Below are 25,000 nucleotides of genomic sequence, written 5' to 3' on the forward strand. Positions count from 1 at the left end.
CCCTGTATGGATAATGGAAACGTCAAATGTGACGAGTAGATTAAAGCTATCAACCAGGTAACGGAGGGTGAGAGTTACCTTGGCAAGGTGATCCAAGTAGTGAGTGTGGAAAGAAAAAGGTTTGTACTAAGTACCAGGAGAAGCTATAGGGTAGAGACGTAAGCCAAGCACAAGGTCAAGAACCGACGGGCTAATATGGAGTTCTGGGGGATTAAATGATAGCAATTAGGAAAAGGTAGTATTTAGATTGTAAGGTCTACGACGCGTGTAAATATATTAAGTCGTCGTTAGGTGAATAATAAAGCGATTCGTTTAAATATGTGTAAATATATAAATGCCAACATGTAAGCCTTTACCAGTTGTTTGTTGATACTTTTCTTCTACTAAAAGTACATACATGCATATGGGAGTGGTAGTTGTGGTCGTGGTAGTAGTAGTAGTGTTCTTGATAGTGGTATCGTCGTCGTCGTGATGGTCGTGGTCGTCGTAGTGGTAGTGTTGGTGATGGTGGTGGTGTGATGGAGGTGGTGTGGAGATGGTGGTGTTAATAGTTGTAGTCATGATTGGTGGTGGTGGTGGTGGTGGTGGTGATGGTGATGGTGGTGGTGGTGGTGGTGCTGGTGCTGGTGCTGGTGCTGGTGGTGCTGGTGATGGTAGTACTGGTTCTTAGTACTATTATATTCTCAAGAAGTGGTCGGTTATATAAATGGATAGCAATGATCTACCAAGTAACTTGTAGGTCATTGAATTTTGTTAGGCGACCAATTCCATAAATAATCCGCCTGAAAGCGTCGGTGACATTTCTGAAAGTTCTGTCGTTTCCTTAAGCAGTGTCCTTGTACATATACGACGAAGTATTTGCAGATTCAATGATATATTATTGTTTTAGTGATATGGGCGGGTTGGAGTTTTATGGTTATTATAAATCACTTAGCATATTAGATGATGAATTTTCAGTTTTGAAGTTGCATCTAATAATAATTCTTTCTTATTGATAAAAGAGAAGTGTCTGATAGAAATGCCTGGTGATAACTTTATTCCATGCTTGATTCGATGCAATTGATTGGCCCTCGGTTTCTTTACCCTTGATCGAACCAAATAATTTTGGAGCAAGATTAGTTTGAAAGAAATTATGAAGAAAATAAAAAAGGTTATCGTAGAGGACTCTACGTGTTTAAGACCACTGGTCTGGCCCTAGTCTGTGTTTATTTGAGACCATTCTATTGCAAGCATTCAGATAATGGCCCCGATGAAAAATGTGTTCTTTATATTTTACCTTCTGTGTTCAGATCATTAGACTCAGAAGTCCTAACCTTTCTTTTCTGACCATGCAGAAAATAAGTAAAGAAATAAGGTTATAATTTATTCTTGAAGTGAAGTCATAATATGTAAAAATACTAATGTAAAAGAAGACAATTTTTATTCATGGTAAGAAGCTTGCTTCCCATCAACATGGTTCCGTGTTCAGTCCCACTGCGTGACACATTGGGTAAGTTTCTTCTACTATATTCTCGGACAGACCAAAGTTTTGAGTGTATTTGGAAGAAAACTCTCAATTGTCATAATTTAAAATAGATTCATTATTAAATACCACGAAACTCTTGTACATTCCTTCAATCAGTCTGTGACCTGCTAAATACAAGTCAGTCTATCTTTAACTGGTGAGTATTAATAAGATTGAAACATGACCGTATTTCACACTATACTTGCCAATGGTCAAACTTACTCTTCTCCGCAAATCCTTTTATCAAGAAAACACTAATAATTTTTTTTGATGTGAGTGTAATTTGATTATTTCAGTTATTTTCCGTTCGCAATATTATGTTAGTTTTCGCTTATTTATGAGAATCTAAAACTTATGTCTTTCCAAAACTAAGCTGAAAAGAAAATGCTATTCAGCGTGCATTATTTTCCTCATTTTATTTTTATAAACAGAGTGGCTGTGCTCTGTAATCTTTCTTTTCGAGTTGCTTGGTTACAACAAACATTTTCAAATTCGATGAATAGTGGAAAATATTTTGGTTAGTGAATGAGCAGTGGTACGTCCGTTTCCCCGGTTGTTTAATGCCTGGTTTCATTATTTACTGGCAACTAAGGTATTCTATAGATGGAACAAAAGAGGTACTGTAATATTCAATAGGTGACTGAATCAACCACCGTATTTATTTTACACTTTTATTTAGCGTGTTGAGGCTAAGTCAGTCATTTTTTGGCAAAGTATTGTTGGAACGTTCCATATGCAGGGCTTATCGTCTTAGATCGGTAATTATAGATCAGTGACAAGCCCAATAAATGAGATGAAATATATAATGTTTTACTTGAAAGGGACGTTGGTTGAATCAACAACGGTAACTTGGTCTTCCCTTTATAGAACAATGAGGATAAAATAAACATCTGATTTTTGTGGTGGAATCCATTTACATCGAAGCTTTCTTATTGACGGCCAATAATTAAAGATTAATGAGATTGACTATAAACAGGATAAAATATGTTTAGTAACACAAAGAAACTATACACATTCACCTCTGTAAAGCTATTTAAGGAGAAGTTGACTATTTTTACATAATGGGATCCCATTCGTATCAAATGCTTATCATGTACACTCGGTAAATACAGATAAGTGAACCAGCCTATCATTGAAATAAATTTTGTACGTGACCATCGGTTGATGGTTTAATACTTTTCAAAATCTTCATTCGGATGAGTAGAATGTTTGCCAACATAGACTAAGCATATAAAACACTTATTGAGAGATTTCGGCTGGCAGTTTCATGTGAGTCGTTTATCTTTATTTTATATCATATCCCAATACATATTGATCCCTGCATTTACTATTTTGACATTCTTGGCAAATGATTCTTCGTATATAATTCCTGTTATATTATCCTACCTGGCAAGCATTATCCAACTAATTGGTTATTGAAGCTTGTAGCATATAAAGTATTTTCTTTCTTTCTCTTTGTTTTTTTGTTTGTTTGTTTGTTTTAGTTATTTTCTGTATCTACTTGAATATGTTTACCAAGAGTATCGTAAGTTTGAGGAGGCAAATCAATCACGCAGATTTATAAATAAGAAAGGTTAAAATGAGCAAAAAGTGGTATCGAATTTTGATATATACGCAAGACCACAAGCTTTTGCTGAGGTTGTAGTCGATCATTTCAAGCCAGTACTTCCCTAGGACGTATTCTAATGAAGACCATGAATTGATAAAATGTAAAGTCATCTTGAACAGATACGAACTATGAACGCAAAGTAACGTTACTCAATCACATATGATATTTAGTCTATTACTCTAACAATACACCGCTATTAACTTTCCAGGACCAACCTCTTCTTGACGAGGAAAAGCTGGAGTTTAAAATGTTATGTAATATGCAAATATTTTGATCAAATATGAACAATTGTTTGGCATAGACGTTAGGAAATTCCGGCAATAGCATTAAAATAGCTGATATTTTTCGATTTTATTCAGTGAGCAAAGCTAAACATTAATATTGTCCATTTTATTTGCTGAATGTCCAGTAGTGATAAAAATCCATCCTGTTTATATTCAGTGTGAACTTTCGTGGTGCATCGGATGTCTATGGAAAAAAACAGCCTAGGATTATAGAGATTTACAACACTCACATTTAACTAGAAAGATGTATTTTTGATGTTTAATCGGGAACTGAAAACATGCTGTAAAGATAATAGTATGAGTAGAGGTTTCTGCACGAGTTAGATTTGTGTAGCGGTAGAAGAGATATTATTTGTCCAAGAATTTTGAGTAGCAGTAGAGGACACAGGAAGAAGAAACGGCAAACGGGGAAATTGGTGGTGGTGAAGTGAACGACCCCTTATTAAGAGATATAGAATTTTGGAATTGCGATTAAGGAATACAATTCGTTATATGATTTTATTTCGCGGTTCATTGGTAAAGTATCTTCTACAAACATGGGGCGTCTGCTTACAAAACTCGACCGAGGGATCGCTTTTGCGCTTTGGTAGATGAATCAATTCATCACCCACTTTCATAATACCACATGACTCTTATGTAGTTTGTAGAGGAAATCACTATGCTGCTAGCATGCTGGCTGAATGTTAGGTTAGATGTTGTCAATATGCTGGTGAAATATTAACTCAGATTATACGTTCTCTTCTTTTACACAATCTCAGATGTTCTGAATGAGGTTGTAGCTGTAGATCTTCCTCTAACATCTGCGATGCTGCAATTAAACCAAAATTCGACTGAGCTTACGCTGACCCTCACAGTACTTACACCACATAACCAAACTACCTTCGCTGCCCTCGCTACCATCTCTCCGACTCTATTTCGATCTTTCTCACATACATATGCGCACACACACACATACACGCACACACACAAACATGCGCACACGCACAAACACACGCACCGCGTGCGCACGCAAACACGCGCATACACACACACACGAACATACAAAAGCAAATACATCTATTTCTCGATATCACCGCTAAACTGATGCTTCGCAAATGCACATTTGCAATCAAATAGTACGACCTATATTTTTCTCTCGAACCCCGAAGAAGGTCGCCATATGAAGCGTTAGACTTTTCTTCTGTGTGTTATAAAACATATTCTGCTGCTTGAATTATTTCTATTATTATTATTATTATTACTATTATTATTATTATTATTATTATTATTATTATTATTATTATTATTATTATTATTATGTTGCCAATGCATAACATCAATAATTTCCACAAACTTCTACTCTTTTCCTAAACTGATCATTGTCTGTATTTAAACTGAATAATACATACATACATACATACATACATGCACACATGCATACTTACATATGAATCTATGTATGTATTTACATATATAAATAAACACACACACACACACACACACACACTTATATATATATATATATATACAGAGAGAGAGAGACAGATCTCACTCTTTCTCCCTTACTTATATACATATACTATATAAATATGTGCACGTACGTATTTGTGCGTGTATGCACGACTACATACATATATACTCACACACACATACAGATACGCATACACAAATATATGAATAAATAAATACATAAGTACACATATTTATGACTCCTCGGTCTTAGACACATGATTTAACGCTATAGAAGTTTTCCTAGTCTGTGTGTCGCTTTGTGTGTGAGATACAAAATCAATTATAACTTTCAACTACATTACACCGTTCACTGGTTATGGTAATTGTTATAATTAATAATTTATTAAGCTTTCCTTCTGGGGACATTAAAATACACATATCCTGCTAGCTTCGGGAATGAATGATAGAAAAATGGAGAGAATGTGGGAGAGAGAGAGAGAGATAAAGAAAGAGACAGAGCGAGACATAGAGAGACAGCGATAGACTGAAAGTGAAAGTGAGAGAAATGGTAATAGATATTTAATACATGATATGCCAAGACTGTATGACTGTCTTAGCATATGCACTCGTTCACTATCTATAGTACATTATTCATTGTCCATTATATATTGTTCACAACCCAATACCCATACTTTACTCTTCACTGAATATTGTTCACTATCTCCGCTAAACTTTTTACTGTGAAACGTTTATTGTTCTCTACCCACTGTATACATTCAATGTATATTATTAATTGTCCACTGTATATTGTTTTATTTTTACATAATCCTCTTTATATTAATCACAGTCTTTCCTTATTTTGCACATTGTACACTGCCTAAGGTTAACGTTGAATTGGCTATTGCTGTTCACTTTTTTATGTTCACTACCTACTACAGATTGTACGCTGCCCACCAAATATTGAACACTACCCACCCAATATTGTTCACCGCTCACTCTATACTGTATGGCTCATTGACAATTGCCTATTGTCCATTGTTCATCTCCTTTTCTGCACTGCTAACTTTTCGCTGATCAAGGATTGCTATTCATTCTTCATCATCCGCTATGACAATATTTTCAGCAGTTTCTACTGAGCATTAAGCTAATCAGATAAATCTCTGTACGTGGTTAGGATACCAGTTTATGATAGGAAGCTCATCGCTTTGAAGAGAGTCTGAACTCAACAATGTCATCCTACGCAACGCACATGAAAACAATTTTACCGTATTGCCACCCTGAGATCTAGCGAGGCAGTCTGGAAAACTGATAGTTGAACATTTTGACAGTAGATGTTAGCACAAATTGGTTACTTTTTAATTCAAGTCTAATGAATACTGTCGAAAGTCATGTTTCTTGAATACGGATTTAATATACTGAACTAAACTACACTGTTGTACCTTCTTAGATCTGAGTTTAAACTTTAAACCAGTGAGTGTTTCTCATCCTATGGGCTACTTTGATTCCTATTTTACTCAGATGAACACTCCTAGCCATCTGATGTTTAATAAAAAAAACAATATGTTTTTATAATTAAATATTATTAGGAATTGCATTAAAAAAATTAGAATAATTTGTATATTCTAGAAGTGTAGCCAATTCATCGCCTTAAACTTTAATAACAAAATCTTTTGTTGACTCCGGTTTAAATGATTGTTTACAGTTAAGTGTGTCAGTACAGTGAGCTCTGGTATACTGCTGTATTCACATCCAGTTACTTTATTTAATCAGAACACAATACGGTATACGGATTTAGACTTAGAAGAATTGGGTTATTTACTGATTTTAGGCTACGTCAGTAGCCAGATACGAACCAGATGCGAACCAATAAAATTTCTGATGGCGGTCTTATCATCATATGTGTGTAACCAGGACCATGAATGTAGTGACTTAAAGGTACGTGAGAAAACATAAATCACGTCAGTTATATCTAATTTCAAAACCCAATATATCGAATATGTAGATAATTACATAACACACAATAAAGTATATGAATTAATCAAATCTATTGAACACATTTATATCTTGATCTATCGATTCTTGCATTGATACTATAAGGCGTGTACCATGGCCAGTATGTTTATAAGTAATACTCTCTTCTATGTCATTTAGCTGCATATAAGAATTATCGTGTAGCGATGGACCAGATTCCCGCTACATAAATGTATGATTATAAGTTGTTTCTATCTTCACTATCCTCATCCATACAGCTTGCTGCTGGTGTCGGTCGGTTTACGCCACCGTAGGACAGGGTTTTGGCAAAGAGACTGATAGAATAAGTACCAAAATGAAAAACAACAAAAAGAAGCAAATATAAACACTAGGTTCAGTTTGTTAGATTACAACTCTTTAAGGAGGTGCCCCACCATGGCCGCAGTTCAATGAATAAAATAAGTAAACGACATATGCTAAGAATACAATAATGCGTATATAATGTTTTATTTAGTAGCAACCATTCGAACCGTAATGTATTTCCTTATATATATATACACACCTTAGAAGAAAGGTGTTAGAATGGGAGCGTTGATACCAATGTAAGACTTTATGGCAATTAAAACATTTTTAGATTCCATTTTAAAAATGTATTCTGTTCTTTATTATACGTACAATCCTTTTCCTCTTTAACTTGGGGGACATATATAAAAGTGTGTATATGTGGGTTTCTGAGCATTTTCAGGTTCCATTTATGAATTCTCAAACATATTTATGAATTCACAGGCGTGCATGTTTATTTGTACGTGTATGTATGGATGAATGTGTGTGTGTACGTTCGTTAAATTTATATAAATGAAAACGGAAAATAACTCCATTTGATCACTTGAATAAACCGTGCCAATTATATAACATCTGTCAGTTACAGGACTGGGTATAAAAAGTAACGAGACTAACGACTGACAATAAAACAACGTCGTGGTAAAAGCAATTTCGATTCTTACTGCGATAAAGAATATGAATTGGTTTCAGCAATACATACACATACATACAAATGTGCATACATGCATATACACATACAGATATACATACATGCATACATACATACATATACATATATATATATATATATATATATATATATATATATATATATATATATATATATATATATATATATATATATATATATATATGTATATATACACACACATATATATATATATATGTATATTGAAAAGGTTGCAAGACGCAACGAAAATTTTAGGAAAATAAAAATAAGAAATAAGTGGAAATTTTAACGGTGTGTGTGTTAAATTTTAATGCACAATAAGAATATGACTCTCCCCAGACACAACAGAATATGCTTCAACACACGAAATCACATAAAAAATCTTGCAAACCAAATCCAAAAACGATATGTATATATATATATATATATAAATGTTTTGAAGACATGCATCAGGAAATTCTTCACTTACTGCAAACTATATATATATATATTTAAGGGCATAGAAAAATTCTAGCTTATATGCTGAAAATAAACGCTAAATCGTCCAGCCACTTTAGAAGTCATTACAAAGTTGCACACGTGTTGAAATCGAGGGAGCAAGCTAGCGGAAAATCCATAACAATATAGATAGCTCTGAAACATGTGTATGTGTGTGTGCATGTCTGTCTATGTATATTGTCTGTATATGTGTGTTTGTGTGTGTGTGTGTGTGTGTGTGTGTGTGTGTGTGTGTGTGTGTGTGTGTGTGTGTGTGTGTATCTGTGCATAGTATGTACGTTTGTATGTATGTACGTCTATGTATAGCTGAAAACAATTCAGATAAAATTGTATATACATAAACACACACACACACACACACACATATATCTTTTATCTTTTATTTTATGAGGCACCGCCTTGAAGGTTCTAATCGTGCGCAGATCTTACGTTATCAGTCGATTTCTGCCGAACCTCTAAGTTATGGGGAGGTAAACGAACCAAAACCGATTGTTTAGGGAACTAGATATTTACTATATACATATAAAATTGGTGATGGATTATTTCAATTAATATTATATGGCTTTTACGCAAATCTTTTTCATTTTGTATAAACTAATATATTGGTCTTTGTCACATTTATTATTAATTACCAAAATGATGGAAGATGAATAATAATTGCAATACCGTCATCGTCATCTGAATCCTCTCTCCTTTTTTTCTCTCTGAATGTACACACATACACACACACACACACAGACACACACACACACACAGACACACACACACACACACACACACATATATATATATATATATATATATATATATATATATATATATATATACATGTATACAGGGTGCGATGGTTAAATTGTCACCATTTTATATTTTCCCGCATGCGCAGTATAGTAGGGTCAGTTGGGCACCGTATTTCAGAAAAACAGCACCATGACGCAATTCACTCTGCCAGAGATTTGGAAATGACGTCCTGTACTGCTTGGCATTCGATCCAGAATCTCCAATACGAACAGATGTTGATCACACAGAACAACTGTTGGCTTGCTGTGTCACCAAAACGTTTACCGAGAGTGAAAAAACATCCAGTCAACATCATGATGTATGGAGTGATCACCAGTGATGGCAACGTTATGCATCCATTCGTACGAGGAATAACACTATATAACATATATAGCGTTATTCCTCGTACGTAAGCCTAGCATTCAGCACATGTCTTGCATTTGTAAAATGGTTCTCTGAAGATAAAATTATATGGATAAACCAGCATCTCTTATTCCTTTGGAGTAGAGTGCATATAAGTTTTGAAACATGTGTAGGAATTAAAGGAACTTATTGATTATATGCGTTTTGCTCCATTTATTATTATTATTTATATCAACTCAAAATACATCACTTTAACATGGAATTTCTACTCCTTAGCCAGGTATAATATCCCAGTTTCTGTGAGATTTTTGCTACCATGGTAACAATTAACATATTTGCATTATCGAAGTTTTTCAACCAACATAAATGAAAATATATATATAAAGAGAGAGAGAGAGTTCACAAAAAAAAAGACAAAAGACGAAGACAGGTGGTGTAGAAAACAAACAGATGTATTAGTATAACGCTCGGGAATTGAAAAAGTCTTTAACGTTTCGAGCCTACGCTCTTCTCCAGAAAGAAACAAGGAGTGAAACAAGGAGAGCTAAAAATGTGTGTAATGGTTAGCGATCTATCATGGCCGTATTAGCCCTATAATACATAATAATAAGGTATATATATATATATATATATATATATATATATATATATTGCAAGCACTCCCTTCTCGTGATCGCCTAATATTCGGTAATATGCAGAACTGCAGTTCAGAGTGCTTGTTAATCCGGAACTTTGCTCCTACTAACAGAAATTCTACAGACTGCATCCCAAGAAAAGTTTAGCGCTCCAATCACTAGCTTACACTCATTGCATATACTGTCCCAAAGCTTCTCTGAAATGAAATCTACACATACTCACTAGCTTTAACGCCCAAGTAACTTGTTTGAATTTCTTTCGTCACATGTCCATTCTATACACTTATAAAGAATTTAGTTAACCCGTTCCAAATGCATTTTTTTGCTATCAAATACGCACCAACAATTTACTCCATATGACATCTTCAACTATTTCACTGGATATCAACAGCAGCAATATTAACTGAACGCGTATACGTACGTATTTTTATTTTCATATTTGTACTTATGAGTATTATATAATGCATATATAGTATATAATATATATAATACTAATGTGCTCACTGCCAATGCATATTGTTATATGACATGCTTATTATTCTAATACGATAATCAATACTTATGATATGTACAGTAGAAAAGCGAAGAAACGCCACAACGCCGACACAACTCGTCCGCTATATTCGCAACTGGCCTGAGAGTGCAATCAACATTCTTATCAACGCACGTTTTATTCTTTCTCAGAACGACAACATCGTTGTTTCTTGCATAAATCTCCTTGCTAAAGGGGTTGTTCGCCTTTTTAGTAGCCGGAAATAGAGACAAATTCAAAACAAACTGAAGCAAATTACTACTGCATATCGTACCACAATTAATCACGTGGTTAAACTCGTTCAAATATTCTCAATAAGCAGAACCCAAGATGAGCAGCAGTAAGAAAAATAGAACAACTATAACAACCACAAAAAAAAACAATTACAACTACCACAGCAACCAGGACGACTGCAGCAGCAAGTTTTCTAAGGCACCATACTACAAAAGATTGAACACCATCGTCATTGACATCGTCATTACTGTACCTTCTTCTTCTTCTTCTTCTTCTTCTTCTTCTTATTATTATTATTATTATTATTATTATTATTATTATTATTATTATTATTATTATTATTATTATTATTATTATTCTCCTTCTTCTCCTTCTTCTTCTCTTTCATCTTCTCCTTCCACTCCTACTCCTAACTTTGACTAATCTCAACCACACCTTTCTCCCTCACCCACCTCCTCAGCCTCTATTACTACTACTGCTGCTGCCGTTGTCCAACCTCAACCACACCCTCTTTCGCCTTCTCCAGCCTCCACCACTCCAATGTGTTCAAAGTCAAACAGATTTAAATGTAAAACTATTTACAATCCACTGTCCCTGTAAGCACCCACGCGTCTACAACGAAATACTAAGATACGCAGCATCTCTTTACGCGCTAGACTTCGCATATACCGGGAGTGCAATTTCCCTCATCTACCAGGTACAAGACCCTAATGAATAAAAACAACTCCAACCATAGCACTTTTGCTACATCTGCACCAACACCAAAATCTAAATCAATTTGTAACCCTAAAATCTGCTACTATCCTCATCACTGGGGATTATGTCTACAACAAAAGTGTACGTTTACGCATCTACCCGGGACTTGAAATATCATCGTTATCAACATATTCATCCATCCTCAAAGTCTCCATAAAACACACCGTTTTGCAGAAGTACCAGCATGTGCTTTTCCCTCAACTGAGGTCCCAAGACCGCACCCAGCAAGAGCAAAGGCAAAACAAAGTCAACGGCCCCGACACAAATCTTTCCACCAACTCGGGAAACTGGAGAACATTTAGTAGGGACCTTAGCAAATCAAACAATCAACAGAACTGTCAGTGTAACCACAACTTCAGCCAACAAATTCTCCCTAGCAAGATAAATTGTTTTGTTTTTTCATTCATGCGCAACCTTACAAAAGAAATTCAGAAAAGTATCTAGGCTATCACATACAACCAACCCCTGACATTACCCCTGTACAGAAACTACCTTCCTCGCTGCCATTAAGCCTTAGGAATCTTTTGAGCACCACTCCAATCTCAACGTGTTTGCTGAATGCACAAAGCATCAGTCCATTTTTCAACTAAAAATTATAGGTTTAGTTATTAAGCTTCGGGTTACCGACTATCTTCATCATATTCCATTCTTGGTTTTTACTGAGACTCACCTTAACGACACTCGTAAACTGAAATAAAAGAGAGGAATTACACCACCGTTCTCGCAGACTGCACCGGTAAAACAAAGGGAGGAGTTGCTATTTTTCTCCACGACTCATCTATTGCAGATACAAGTGTTTCTTTCTCCAATGGTTGTAATGAATCTATGTATACCAAAAGTAATGATATAGCAATGATTTTGCGCTACAGTCCACCCGAAGCACCATTACCGTGTTTCAAATATTACCGCATAAATACTAAGCCTTCCATTCACCAATTCCAATTTGATAATATTTTAGTAATGATTGACTGGTCTACTTATTCCTTGAAGAGAGCTGTATGCAATTCAGTCTCAGAGAAAGCAGCAAAGGAATCATTTTTCGAATTCCTGAACGAATTTTTCCTGTCCATACTCATGCTCGTGCCAACAAGATTCAATAAAAATACATTGGACTTAGTGTTTAGTAACCCCTTTTACTCTGAACATAATATTATAGAAGAAAAACTTTCTCTTCCGACCACGATATGGTTTTCTGTATTTTGAGATTCCGGCAAACAAAACTGATGAAGTACGATCTCACTCCAGCACACCCGTTTGGCCTCATAGAGCAACACAGTGCTAAAAGGAATGCAGTTACACACGATCTTTCCGTCATTGATTGGACTTTTACTCTCTGTCTCTCTCTCACTCCAAGTAGTATCAATACATCCTGGCAGCTATTTGTGAATGTTGTCACAAGTATATGTTCACACTGCACTCCACTACGGACCAAGAGCAAAACTAAACACGGGCTCCCAGTAACAGAAGAGCACATATAATAATAAAAACGACTAACTGAAAAACCAACTGGCGAGAATATTGTCAACTGCAATGCCCGCACTTGACAGATATAGTCTTATTGGAATCGAAGAAACATTATCTTCAAAACTGCATAAGGACTATCATTGATAGTCAAAGAATAGCAGGTGAAAGTGGGCCATTGAGAAAATAAAAGTCAATACCAAATTGTTTTCGTTCGCTAAAAAGCTGTGTCATCTGTTGGACCTGTGGTGGATGAAGACAACAGCCCGCACAGAAACATGGTTGAGAATTTGCAGAAACAATGCTGTTCCACTTTCTACAATCCCAGCTTGGTCAGTCCTGACAGTATCGGTGAAACAAAGCCCCATCACACCCTCTAATATATCATTTGGCACCACAGATCTCATAGCAGCTATAAACAAAATTACAAACAACTTAGAAGCTGGTTATATTCCTGAAAATTTCCTTTCCCAGCCGATTATCCCACTTTTCAAAAAGGCAACCAATTGCTAACAGTGAATTACCGACCGATGTCACTTACCTTTCATATCATCAAATTATATTGAGCGTGATGAGATATCAAGTAACTCACTTCGTGTTGTCATCTATCTGGACTCCAGCAAGGCCTTCGGCCAAGGTGACCGCAGCATCCTGCTAAAGAAACTATCGAACACCGGAGTCCGAGGGAAACCATTAAAGTTGATTAAATGAATTCTGGTGAAGAGAACCCAGCATGTGGTGATAGATGGTGTTCGATCAAGCTCGGTAAGAGTTATCAGTGGAGTCCCACAATACACTGTACTGGGTCCAAACCCTTTTTATTTACGTCAATGATATCATTGACGCCATCAGCAGCATTAGAATATTCGCAGATGACGTTAAGCTTCTGAAATTCTTTCGGCAATGCAGGAGACCGAACTAATCTCTAATAGGATCTGCTGGCTTTTATCGGATGCGCGGGAAAACACAATATGTAGCTAAATGAAAATAAATTTTAACTAATCTACTTTAGTAAAGAGTCTACACTTAAACTATCATACACTCTTCCCTCGAGCGAAAACCTTGTCGCATCGAACACAGCTAGGGAGCTCGCAGTAACTGTCAACAACTTAAGCTGGTGTGTCAACATAAACAATTAATTCGACATGGCCGACAGGGCGTGTTCCTGAATCGTTGAAGACTTTTCGGTCTTGAGACCCTCCTACCATTATCTTTGTGTTCTTGATTTTCACCTGTCTTCACCTTAAATATTGTTCTCAGTTGTGGTCTCCCTAGAAGAAATAAAGTATAAAAAATGAAGCACCCAAGGGATCGAGTGAAAGGAAAGTAGACGACATAACAAGTCTTGATTATTGGGATCGTCTTGAGAATCTCAAACGTTCTTTCCGCCAACGCTGCTATGAGCGCTAGATCATTTCTATGATGCTCAAAATATTCCAGCAGATATTGGCATCGACTCTAGAATTCACCCAAGGTTTGGTCCCCGTGCCACCCATCCTTTACAAAAATCATGCTCGCGTCACCTCACAACACTAAGACAGAGTTATTTCGCTTCAGCTGGTCCTGCTGTCTTTAATGTCATGTCAAGATGCATAAGAGAATCAAAAGTTCGCATAAAATCCAAACGGGCCCTGAACGAATATCTCCAACAAATACTAGATAAACCCCTACACTTGGATATATCTCTGCAAGCAATAACGCATTACTCAAATGGGCAATGCTGTTCAAAGAATGATTGTAAGAAGGAAATATTATTAAATATCTTTTCCAAATGGTACTATTAATTTCGACATATCCTGGGCCAGTTCTTAGCGAAACTTATCTAAGTATATATAAGTTTTACACGCATGTATAGATACAATACTAGAACACATTATCAGTCCTGTATACTTTGATTCAGTGGATATCTGGACATTACAATAACCAACTTCAGTCAGGTGACCCGAGATAAGACACGAACACCAAATGACTGCATGATGCATTATTGAAGATATGCTCAAGAAGTACATCTGTAGATCTATATAGAACACACATAATTACACAAGCACAAACACGCACACACCAACACATACACACACACGTATATATATATATATATATATATATATATATATATATATATATATATATATATATATATATATATATATATATATACATATATATATATATATATATACATATATATATATATATTTATAATTCTGCTCCTTTTAAATAAAGTATATATATATATATATATATATATATATATATATATATATATGCATACATATATATACCCACACAGATGCACGCACACACGTACACATGTACATACGTACACATGTGCAGGCGCGCGCGCTTGTGTGGGCATGTAATTATTCGGGATCTGCAATCGCCACCTGTCTCAGAGATCTTGAATCTCTGGTTATCGGCAAATAACGAAATCTAAAGATTATAAATATTAATGTCACTATTAAATATCTATATAAATATTATTACACTCACACGCGCACACTCATCTATGCACACATATATTTACATACACACATACATACACATACATATACACGCACATATACTTACATATAGATGTATGTATGCGGGCATGCAAAAATGTATGCATATTCTCGATTTGTGATAACCATTTGTCATAGAGTTTATGAAACTCTTGGCTATCGGCATATAACATCTACGTAATATAAGTAAACTCTATATTCTGTATTGAATACTTTCTTGTTCGATATAAACAATACTTATATATATATATATATATGGGAGAATTCACGAAAAAACAACAGACGAAGACAGGTGGTGTAAACAACAAATGGATGTATTAGTATTACGCTCAGGAATAGAGAAAGTCTTTAACGTTTCGAGCCTACGCTCTTCAACAGAAAGGAACACAGAAAGAAACAAGGAGAGAAAAAAAATATATGTATTGGTCAGCGATCTATCATATACCTACATACATACATATACATATGTTCGTATATATATTGTATATATATATGTGTGTGTGTAAGTGTATACATCTATGTATAAAGATTGAAACGTACCTCGGACTAGAATATCTTCCTTTTCAATTTTGTCTCCTGTTATCTGATTCTGTACTTCCGATTCTTTAGACTGAATGCCATTGTCTCTGACGCAGAATTTCGCTGCACACACCTCCTTTGTTTGAATCTCGTTGCGCATTTGTAAAGCTTGTCTGGAATATTGCTGAGGCTCAACTTGTAATTGTGGGCGCTGTTGTCGAGGAAGTGGTGGTTTTTGATGTAGATGTTGATGTTGTTGTTGAAGTTGTTGTTGTTGGTGGTGGTGGTTTTGTTGGTTTGGTGGGGGTTGTTGTTGTTGTTGTTGCTGGTGTTGTTGTGGTGATTTCCTGTGTTGTTCTTGTAGTTGTAAATGTTGTTGTTGCTGGTGTGGAGGCGACTTATTTTGTTGCGATTGTGGCGGATGCTGTGAAGGGTGCTGTTGAGGTTGCAGTTGTTGATGTTGTTGTGGTGAATGGGGTGAGTTGGGTGACTTTGGCGATTTTGGCGATATCGGTGACTTTGGTGATTTTGGCGATTTGGGTGATTTTGGCGATTGCGGTGGTGCTTGTTGATTATATTGCTGTTGTGGATGTAGAGGATGCTGCTGCGGTTGTAGTTGCAAATGATGCTCTTGTGGTAATTGTAGCTGCCTTAGATTTAGAGGAGAGGAACGCAAGTTTAATGGAGAGTTTCTGGTGATCATCTGTTCATCATTTTGTTCCGGTTGTTGCTTCTGCTTTTGAAGCTGATACTGTGGCTGCTGTGTCTGCTGATGAAGATGATGATGCTGAAGAAGATGATGTTGATGATGAAGAAGATGATGAGGTTGTTGCTGTTGTTGTTGCTGTTGCTGCTGCTGATGTTGCTGTTGTTGTTGCTGTTGCGGTTGTTGTGGATGTTGTTGCTGCTGTTTTTGCTGTTGCTGTTGTTGTTGTTGTTGTTGTTGTTGTTGTTGTTGTTGTTGTTGCTGTTGTTGTTGTTGTTGTTGTTGTTGTTGTAACTCATAACGGTGTGGAGAGCAATTGGTCACAATATCATGTTCTTGTTTTGGCAACATCGTTTTAGAAATGCTTTTGTTGGTTTGTTTGTTTTTTTTTCTGCTTTTCTTCAAAATTTTAATTATAACTCTATTTATAATAACTACAATTTATTTTAATTTTTATATTCTACAAATTTCTGAGGATTATTCAGAAATCTTACTTCGTCAACACAAACCAACTGTGCTACAGAGATACTAAGATGTTGATGCTAAAAGCAATAAATTTAATATTAATGTTGATATTACTGTTTCTATTTTTGGAGCTCTGGATAATGTTGGTGTTGACCCTGGTGCTGTTGCTGAAGCTGCTGTCCTAGGCGTAGTTGTTATTGATATTGGTGGTGTTATAATAGATGGTGCTGATGATGGTGATGCTGCTGTAAATGGTAGTGATAGTTTTGGTGCGGTTGCTTGTGTTCTCGCTGTTGTTTTACACCGAGTCATTATGTTACTAATGCATCATCCATTGATTTACAATAGCTAGTTAGAAGTACATATAGAAATAAACACACACACATACACACACACACACACACACACACACGTATATATATATGTATATTTATATATATATATATATATGTATTTATATTTACGTATAGAACTCTATATACATAAATATATTCATATATCTATGTATGTTGATGGTGATCTAATGATATCTTTCGTTTTTACTGTGTGTTTTGAAATGGAAGGAAAACAACGCCAATAACAGATGTTCATACAACGAAATCCATGATATTCTTGGCACATTTGGATGGGTTATTTCTAGTATTTCACTGTACTTGGCAGCAAGTTATTATGTATGTGTAAGTGTTAGTGTCTAGATACATGTATATGCGTTATTTCTGAAACAGCATAGTACTTTGTAGCAAGTTATCTTCAATGATGTTTTATAGTTTTCGTATATGAAGATATCATTTGCAGCGTTTCATAGTACTCGGTGGCGAGTGATTTTTTTTTCTTGTGGAAAATAGATTATTCTCTAGGTAAACACATATTATTGCTGTTGATTCATTGTACTTAGGTAGAGTTAGAGACTCTGACTCTGATATGTTACTGTCTTGGCACATATATAGATATGTATGTGTTATTTCTTGTAATGCATTGTAGTTAGCTTGGAGTTAACCTGTGTTGTCTTTTATTGACTTGGTATTCATACGTATGCATTAGTCCCGGCGGTACAGTATACTTGGCTGCGAAACATCATTCGTAATGATATACTATGGTCATTTATATTGGAGTATAGATGTAGTTTTTCCCAGTCAATACCTTATTTTCAGGAGTCGTTATTCTCGGTTGTGTTATTTCTTGGGTTGCTTTTACTCTTGGAATGTTATTCCTGGAATGATTTTAGTCCCTACAGAAAAAAGGATGGCGTTAAGTCAGCGACCCCGAATTATTTGGAAATCGAAAACATTTGAAAATATATAAATAATCCGTAAAATATTAAAAATGGAACTAACAAAATGCTATAAGGAATGTTTATATATTTATGAGCAATTTTTGCGGTTTCAGTCCATACCATTGTTTCATGCAAACTTACAACGCGCAGAAACAAACTCTCTGACAGAGGGGAAAGATTTATCTCGATGGGTTCAAGGGAATGAACATCGATAACCTTCAGGCTTGTTGAGTTTTCGGTAACATGTGTATCTATGATATTCTGCAAGTTATACACAAATTCACAAACATACACAAACACGCACACATGCATACACACGCGCGCGGGCATATATATCGGTATACTTGGGGATGGCCATACGTTGCCAATTAAGTGCACACGCTATATTGGTTTTCACTTCAGCTGTGATATCATTATTTTAGATTATTTGCCAAAGATCTTTCGTCACACATCCTATAACCACTTCAACGATTCCCTACCCCAATATGGTAGGTGTGCCGAAAGAAATTTGACAAATAAACAGACTGAAATAATGATAATAAAGTTGAAGTGAAGATCAAATCTATAGTGCGTGCGTTTAATTGGCAAAATATGACCAACCCCAAGTATAACAATATTTGGTTCAACACATGATTTCACGAGTTCACGATTTTCGAAAACAAATACGTACGTACATACATACGTACATACATACATATATATATATATATAAATATATATATATATATATATATATATATATATATATATATATATATATATATATATATATATACATACATATACATACATACATATATATATATGTATATATATATATATATATATATATATATATATATATATATATATATATATATATATATATATGCATACATATACATACATACATAATATATATATATATATATATAAATATATATATATATATATATATATATATATATATATATATATATATATGTATATATATATATATGTATATATATATATATATGTATGTATATATATATATATATATATATATATATATATATATATATATATATAAATTAACAGAATGAGATAAAAATCCAAGGCTGTGAAAGATTTCAGAACGTTTATAAATAGAAGGTCTTACAGATGTTTCCGGGATATTTTATATATCCCTTCGTCGGAGACGGTGTGAGAAAATTTTTAAGCAATAGTAATTCTAGAGAAGATATGAAATGCAGAGTGAAGTGGAGGAATGAAAACAGATGTGAGATATGCAGGGATATTGTATCTGCAGATTCATTATTTAAGCAGAATGATATACATATAAGTTTCCTGTATTTTGTGTGTAAGTTCCAATAGTATTTAAAATTGGTCATTCCAAGCATAGAGTTTGTAAACGGTGTTATTGAATCAAGGGTTTTTTCTAAGTCACTTAAAAAAAAACACTCCATTCAATAACACTGTTTACAAACTCTATGCTTGGAATGACCGATTTTAAATACTATTGGAACTTACACACAAGGTACAGGAAACTTATATGTATATCATTCTGCTTAAATAATGAATCTGCAGATACAATATCACTGCATATCAGACATCTGTTTTCATTCCTCCACTTCACTCTGCATTTCATATCTTCTCTAGAATAACAATTGCTTAACCATTTTCTCACACCGTCTCCGATGAAGGGATATATAAAATATCCTGGAAACAGCTGTAAAACCTCTTTATAAATGTTCTTAAATCTTTCACAGCCTTGGATTTTTATCTCATTCTGTTAATTATATATATACATATATATATATATATATATATATATATATATATATATATATATATATATATATATATATATATATATATATATATATATATATATATATATATATATATAATATAATATAATATAATATAATATAATATAATATAATATAATATAATATAATATAATATAATTTTATATGATAATGATGATGTTAGTATTATTATGTATTACATTGATATAAATGTAATTCGTCCCTGACAAACATAAGTTACACTTTATAGAAACTTTTCAAATTACTTCATGGAAAACGTCTAACAGAGCTAAAGTTCTGTAACGAATCATTTACTTTAATGTAATACATGATTATGCTTACATAAATATATATTCTGCATATGCACCACATCAGCCTGTATTGAAATAAGATGCACTTTTTTCTTGTTCTCATGCATAAACAAAATATTTTCAAAACAAAAACAATATATACGTCTAAATGTATGCGTGCGCGCGCGTGTGTGCATGATTTGTATGGAAAAGAAAGAGAGAGAGATAGAGTTGGATGCATGGATTGGTTAATATGTAAAATATAGGTCAAAGGAAAAGAAAGCATGAATAGCAACATCATTAATATATGCTCACACACACACACATATATACATAAGGACACACAAGCAGGCATTGTCCCATAGCACACGTTCTAGACAATAGCATTTCTATAAGCGCATATGAATATCTATCGCAGAGAGGCTGGCAGAATTGATTATCATTATGATAAAAACATAATTGTATTTCTTTATTTTTTTTATCATTTTTGCTTTTACAGCTGTACTATCTCTGCTGGAAATCTTCAATGTCAATTATATTCATTTAAGATTTACAATAATGCATCTATACTAGCTTTTAAAAACGCTGCCAAAATAAAACTTTTTTTTTTAGATAATCAATAAGTTGCTCAATATTTTAGAATTTTTAAACAAAACAAAGATAGTCGAATATACTATGGGTCTAACGATATATAGCAGTAGCAGTTTTCTTTGTTGATGTGTGTTTTATACGTATGATACCGATGGAATCAAAATATCTGATAATTTTGCTCAGATAAAATGTAGATAAAAGTGCCACTGTTCCGTGCATAGAACAATGTATGATGTATTTTCTAACGCTTTCTTTTTTACAAACACTCATATCGTTGCCTACCATTAGCTTTAATATTCCGATGTATCTGAAATTTTTGTTGATATATTTGAAAGTTGTTTCTGACTTTAAATATTCCCGATGATCAATACCGCGAGCATCAGCTTGTTATGCAAATACATAACCCATCCTACCCCACCCCCATACACATTTATATTACTATATCAGCAGGCAGACTGGAGCAGTTGGAATACTTGTGAAAGCAGACGCTCGGACAGGTCTGTAGTCAGAATTGCTCACACAGTACGACATGGTTTGCAGGGAAGAAGGGCAGAAGTTGAGGCAGATGAAAGCCAAAGCATCCGCGGATGCTAAGCAGAAGCGAAGGAGAAAGGGGCTGCTTGGATGGAGTAGGAGTAGGTTATAAGGCGAAATTGTCACTTTGGATGGTATCTGGACGAGCAATCTGCCGAATGGTGGGTGTTTGAAACAGAGGTGTCAATAATGTTCTCCGCAGCCTGTCTTGCTAGTATGCGAAAGAGTACTTATTTTATCGACCCCCGAAAGGCATCCAAACTCAGAATGTAAAGTCGGATGTATTTTCCCGGTACAATAACGATGTTGCCGGCTCATTCCCTTAAACAAACTCGATCACAACGGAATTTGAACTCAGAATGTAAAGGACAAAATTCCTGGTGTGCTAACGATTCTGCCCGCTCACCGCCTTAACAGCTAGGTAAATATTTATTCACGACAGTGCTTATGGAAATTTAGAGTTGTGCTATATGTCCTTGGAACATACATACAGCTAGTTGGGGTGTATCTCATGCACTTATATCTGACTGGATATCTCACAATCACATATGACTAATTATACGAGGTGGGGGTGAAAGGTTCCTGGCTTTGGGAAAAAGAAAATATTCAGCATATTTGGGAAAAAGAAAATATTCAGCATATTCCCTTCTCGGATTCACACACTTATTGCAGCGGTTCTTCAGATTTTCTAAGCCCTAAAAAAGAACTCGATATGTTGGTTCTCCCAATAGGCCTTTCGGGATAACTATAAAGCCATGAACTTTTCAACACCACCTCGTACATGGGGCTTAGTGAAACCCTTACATACCCTCACCACTAAGTGACGAAATGTATCAATGTTGAGACGCGATTAGGTCCTGAAGACCATCCATGAAAGAAGAAGCAAGCGAATCAGCACGAACGAAAATACTAGTACTCCGACCAGAAGGATAACTATTGATAGGGAATCGACATTTTCGAAGGCATGTCTTTCACAGAAAATGGTGATAGAAGTTGACCCGGAGTCTAAAATTTCCGTCACATATCATCCAGATTAGATGCTTTTATATATATATATATATATATATATATATATATATATATATATATATATCATAACCATATGTACGTGACATAGTGATCACATATCAAGATATATTAGCGCATGAACTTACAGGTGGGCCCCAGTTAGAATTTTCATTATGTTGAATAGCCGATCCTGCTCAAAAGATCTCCGAATAAAGTTTCTTTATGGATGATAAACACAACACCTTACTCTCCAGATGTGAATTATTCAAACCCCTAAGAATTCTTCTCAACATTTGGTTATGATTCTTCCCCACTACATCTGCAAGTGATCGGAGTTGCACATATCATCAGCAACTAAGGGACATCATCATCATCATCATCATCATCATCATCATCTTCATCACCATCATTTCATGATTTTACAGCCAACCAGAACACATCACTTTACACAGTGAGTTTGTTCCGTGTTGTGTTTCGTCTCAGCGCTTTACTACTGTGTTGAAACTATTTTACATGACGTGCGTGAAGAGATTATTCATGTTATTTTCCTGTATATTGTGTGTATTTGTAAGCCTTGGGGTTATGGCTATATATTTTACTGCATTCTCAAGGCACCTATTCTCATTTTTTCTATTTGAAATCCACCTCGTTGATGATATGTATAATATATGCATAATTTCTACATTTGTTTTAGAAATATACTAGTGCCTGTTGGAACTCACATGTCTGTCAGTTCTTTTCCCGGAAGACCTTGATAACGTTAACTAGTTACCTTCATCTTCCCCTATCTAGTTACATACTTTGTGCATATACATAGATACACACACACACACATGCATATACATGTGTGTGTATTTATATATATATATATATATATATATATATAGGGAGAGAGGGAGAGAGAGAATAAAAAAGAGTGTGTGAGAGATAGATAGATAGATAGATAGATAGATAGATACGTACATACATACATACATACATACATACATACATATTATGTTTAGATATATCATGTACTGTTACGAGATGAGAAGGAGAATTTAAAAACCGCTATGCTAATCATTTAGATTCTTTCCGACATAACGACAAAAGCAAAGCTACTAGTTGGCTAGCTATGTATGGAATTTGAAATGTAACACAAGGCTACATATGATTAAGTGGAAAATAATTGAAAAATCCACACCTTCTGTTTATGGATCACATATGTAAGCTATTCTTAGATGAAAGGGTGCGGATCCTCAGAGCGTGCTAGTAGTTGTACTTGTGTTTCTGCCTAAACAATTATATGTTTTGTCTTGGCCTTGTATTTTTTGTTGTTTTTTTGCAGTTTTGAAAGTAGTATATGTACATGTTCTTAGTGTTGTCATCTGCATGACACAAGGCGGCGAGCTGGCAGAATCGTTAGCACGCCGGGCGAAATGCTTAGCGGTATTTCGTCTGCCGTTACGTTCTGATTTCAAATTCCGCCGAGGTCGACTTTGCCTTTCATCCTTTCGGGGTCGATAAATTAAGTACCAGTTACGCACTGGGGTCGATGTAATCGACTTAATTCGTTCGTCTGTTCTTGTTTGTTCCCTCTATGTTTAGCCCCTTGTGGACAATAACGAAATAGGTATTTCGTCTGTCGCTGCGTTCTTTGTTCAAATTCCGCCGAGGTCGTCTTTGTCTTTCAACCTTTCGGAGTCGATGACTTAAGTGCCAGTGAAACACTGGGGTCGATATAATCGACTATCCCCTTCCCCTAAATTTCAGGCCTCGTGCTTATGATAGAAAGGGTTATATGTATGGTATGCATATAATTGTAAATCCAGTCTTTTGGCTTAAATACTCACCTGCATATTTTTTTGCATTAGTCTCATGTTAACTGTTATAATAGTGATCACTGCAGTTTCTAGCCTGACATACTGGTTATGTGTAACTCTAGAGTTTAATATTCGAATATTATTAAGGTAGGGAGCTGGCAAAATCGTTAGCACGCGTTCAAATTCCGTGGTTGCCTTCATTGATTCTGGGTCGATAAAATAAGTATTATCTGAGCACTGGGGTCGGCATAATCGACATACCCGAAACCCTAAACTTGCTGGCCTTGTGCCAGAATTTAAAACCATCATTATTATTTCCCTTTCATTGAGAAATATATTGGCGTTTCCTTCTTTACATTCTGAGTTCCAATTCCACCAAGGTCGACTTTGCCTTTCATCCGCTCGGATCGAAAACAGAAGTAACAGTAGACCATTGGGATCAATGTAATCAATTTACCCACTCCCTCGA

General features: G+C 35.0%; 1 protein-coding gene across 1 annotated transcript in view; it reads right to left on the reverse strand.

Annotated features, from left to right (window-relative positions):
- The window catches only part of LOC106877702 (uncharacterized), a 271,669-nt gene that overhangs the window by 149,763 nt on the left and 96,906 nt on the right, over positions 1-25,000 (reverse strand). Inside the window, exon 2 of the mRNA XM_014926660.3 lies at positions 16,112-18,489. Coding sequence (XP_014782146.3) covers positions 16,112-17,147 — 1,036 coding nt within the window. The 5' untranslated portion in view covers positions 17,148-18,489. The remainder of the gene's footprint in view (positions 1-16,111; positions 18,490-25,000) is intronic.

This window comes from Octopus bimaculoides, chromosome 20 (assembly GCF_046866305.1).
Source record: "Octopus bimaculoides isolate indiv1 chromosome 20, ASM4686630v1, whole genome shotgun sequence".
Lineage (NCBI taxonomy): Eukaryota > Metazoa > Mollusca > Cephalopoda > Octopoda > Octopodidae > Octopus > Octopus bimaculoides.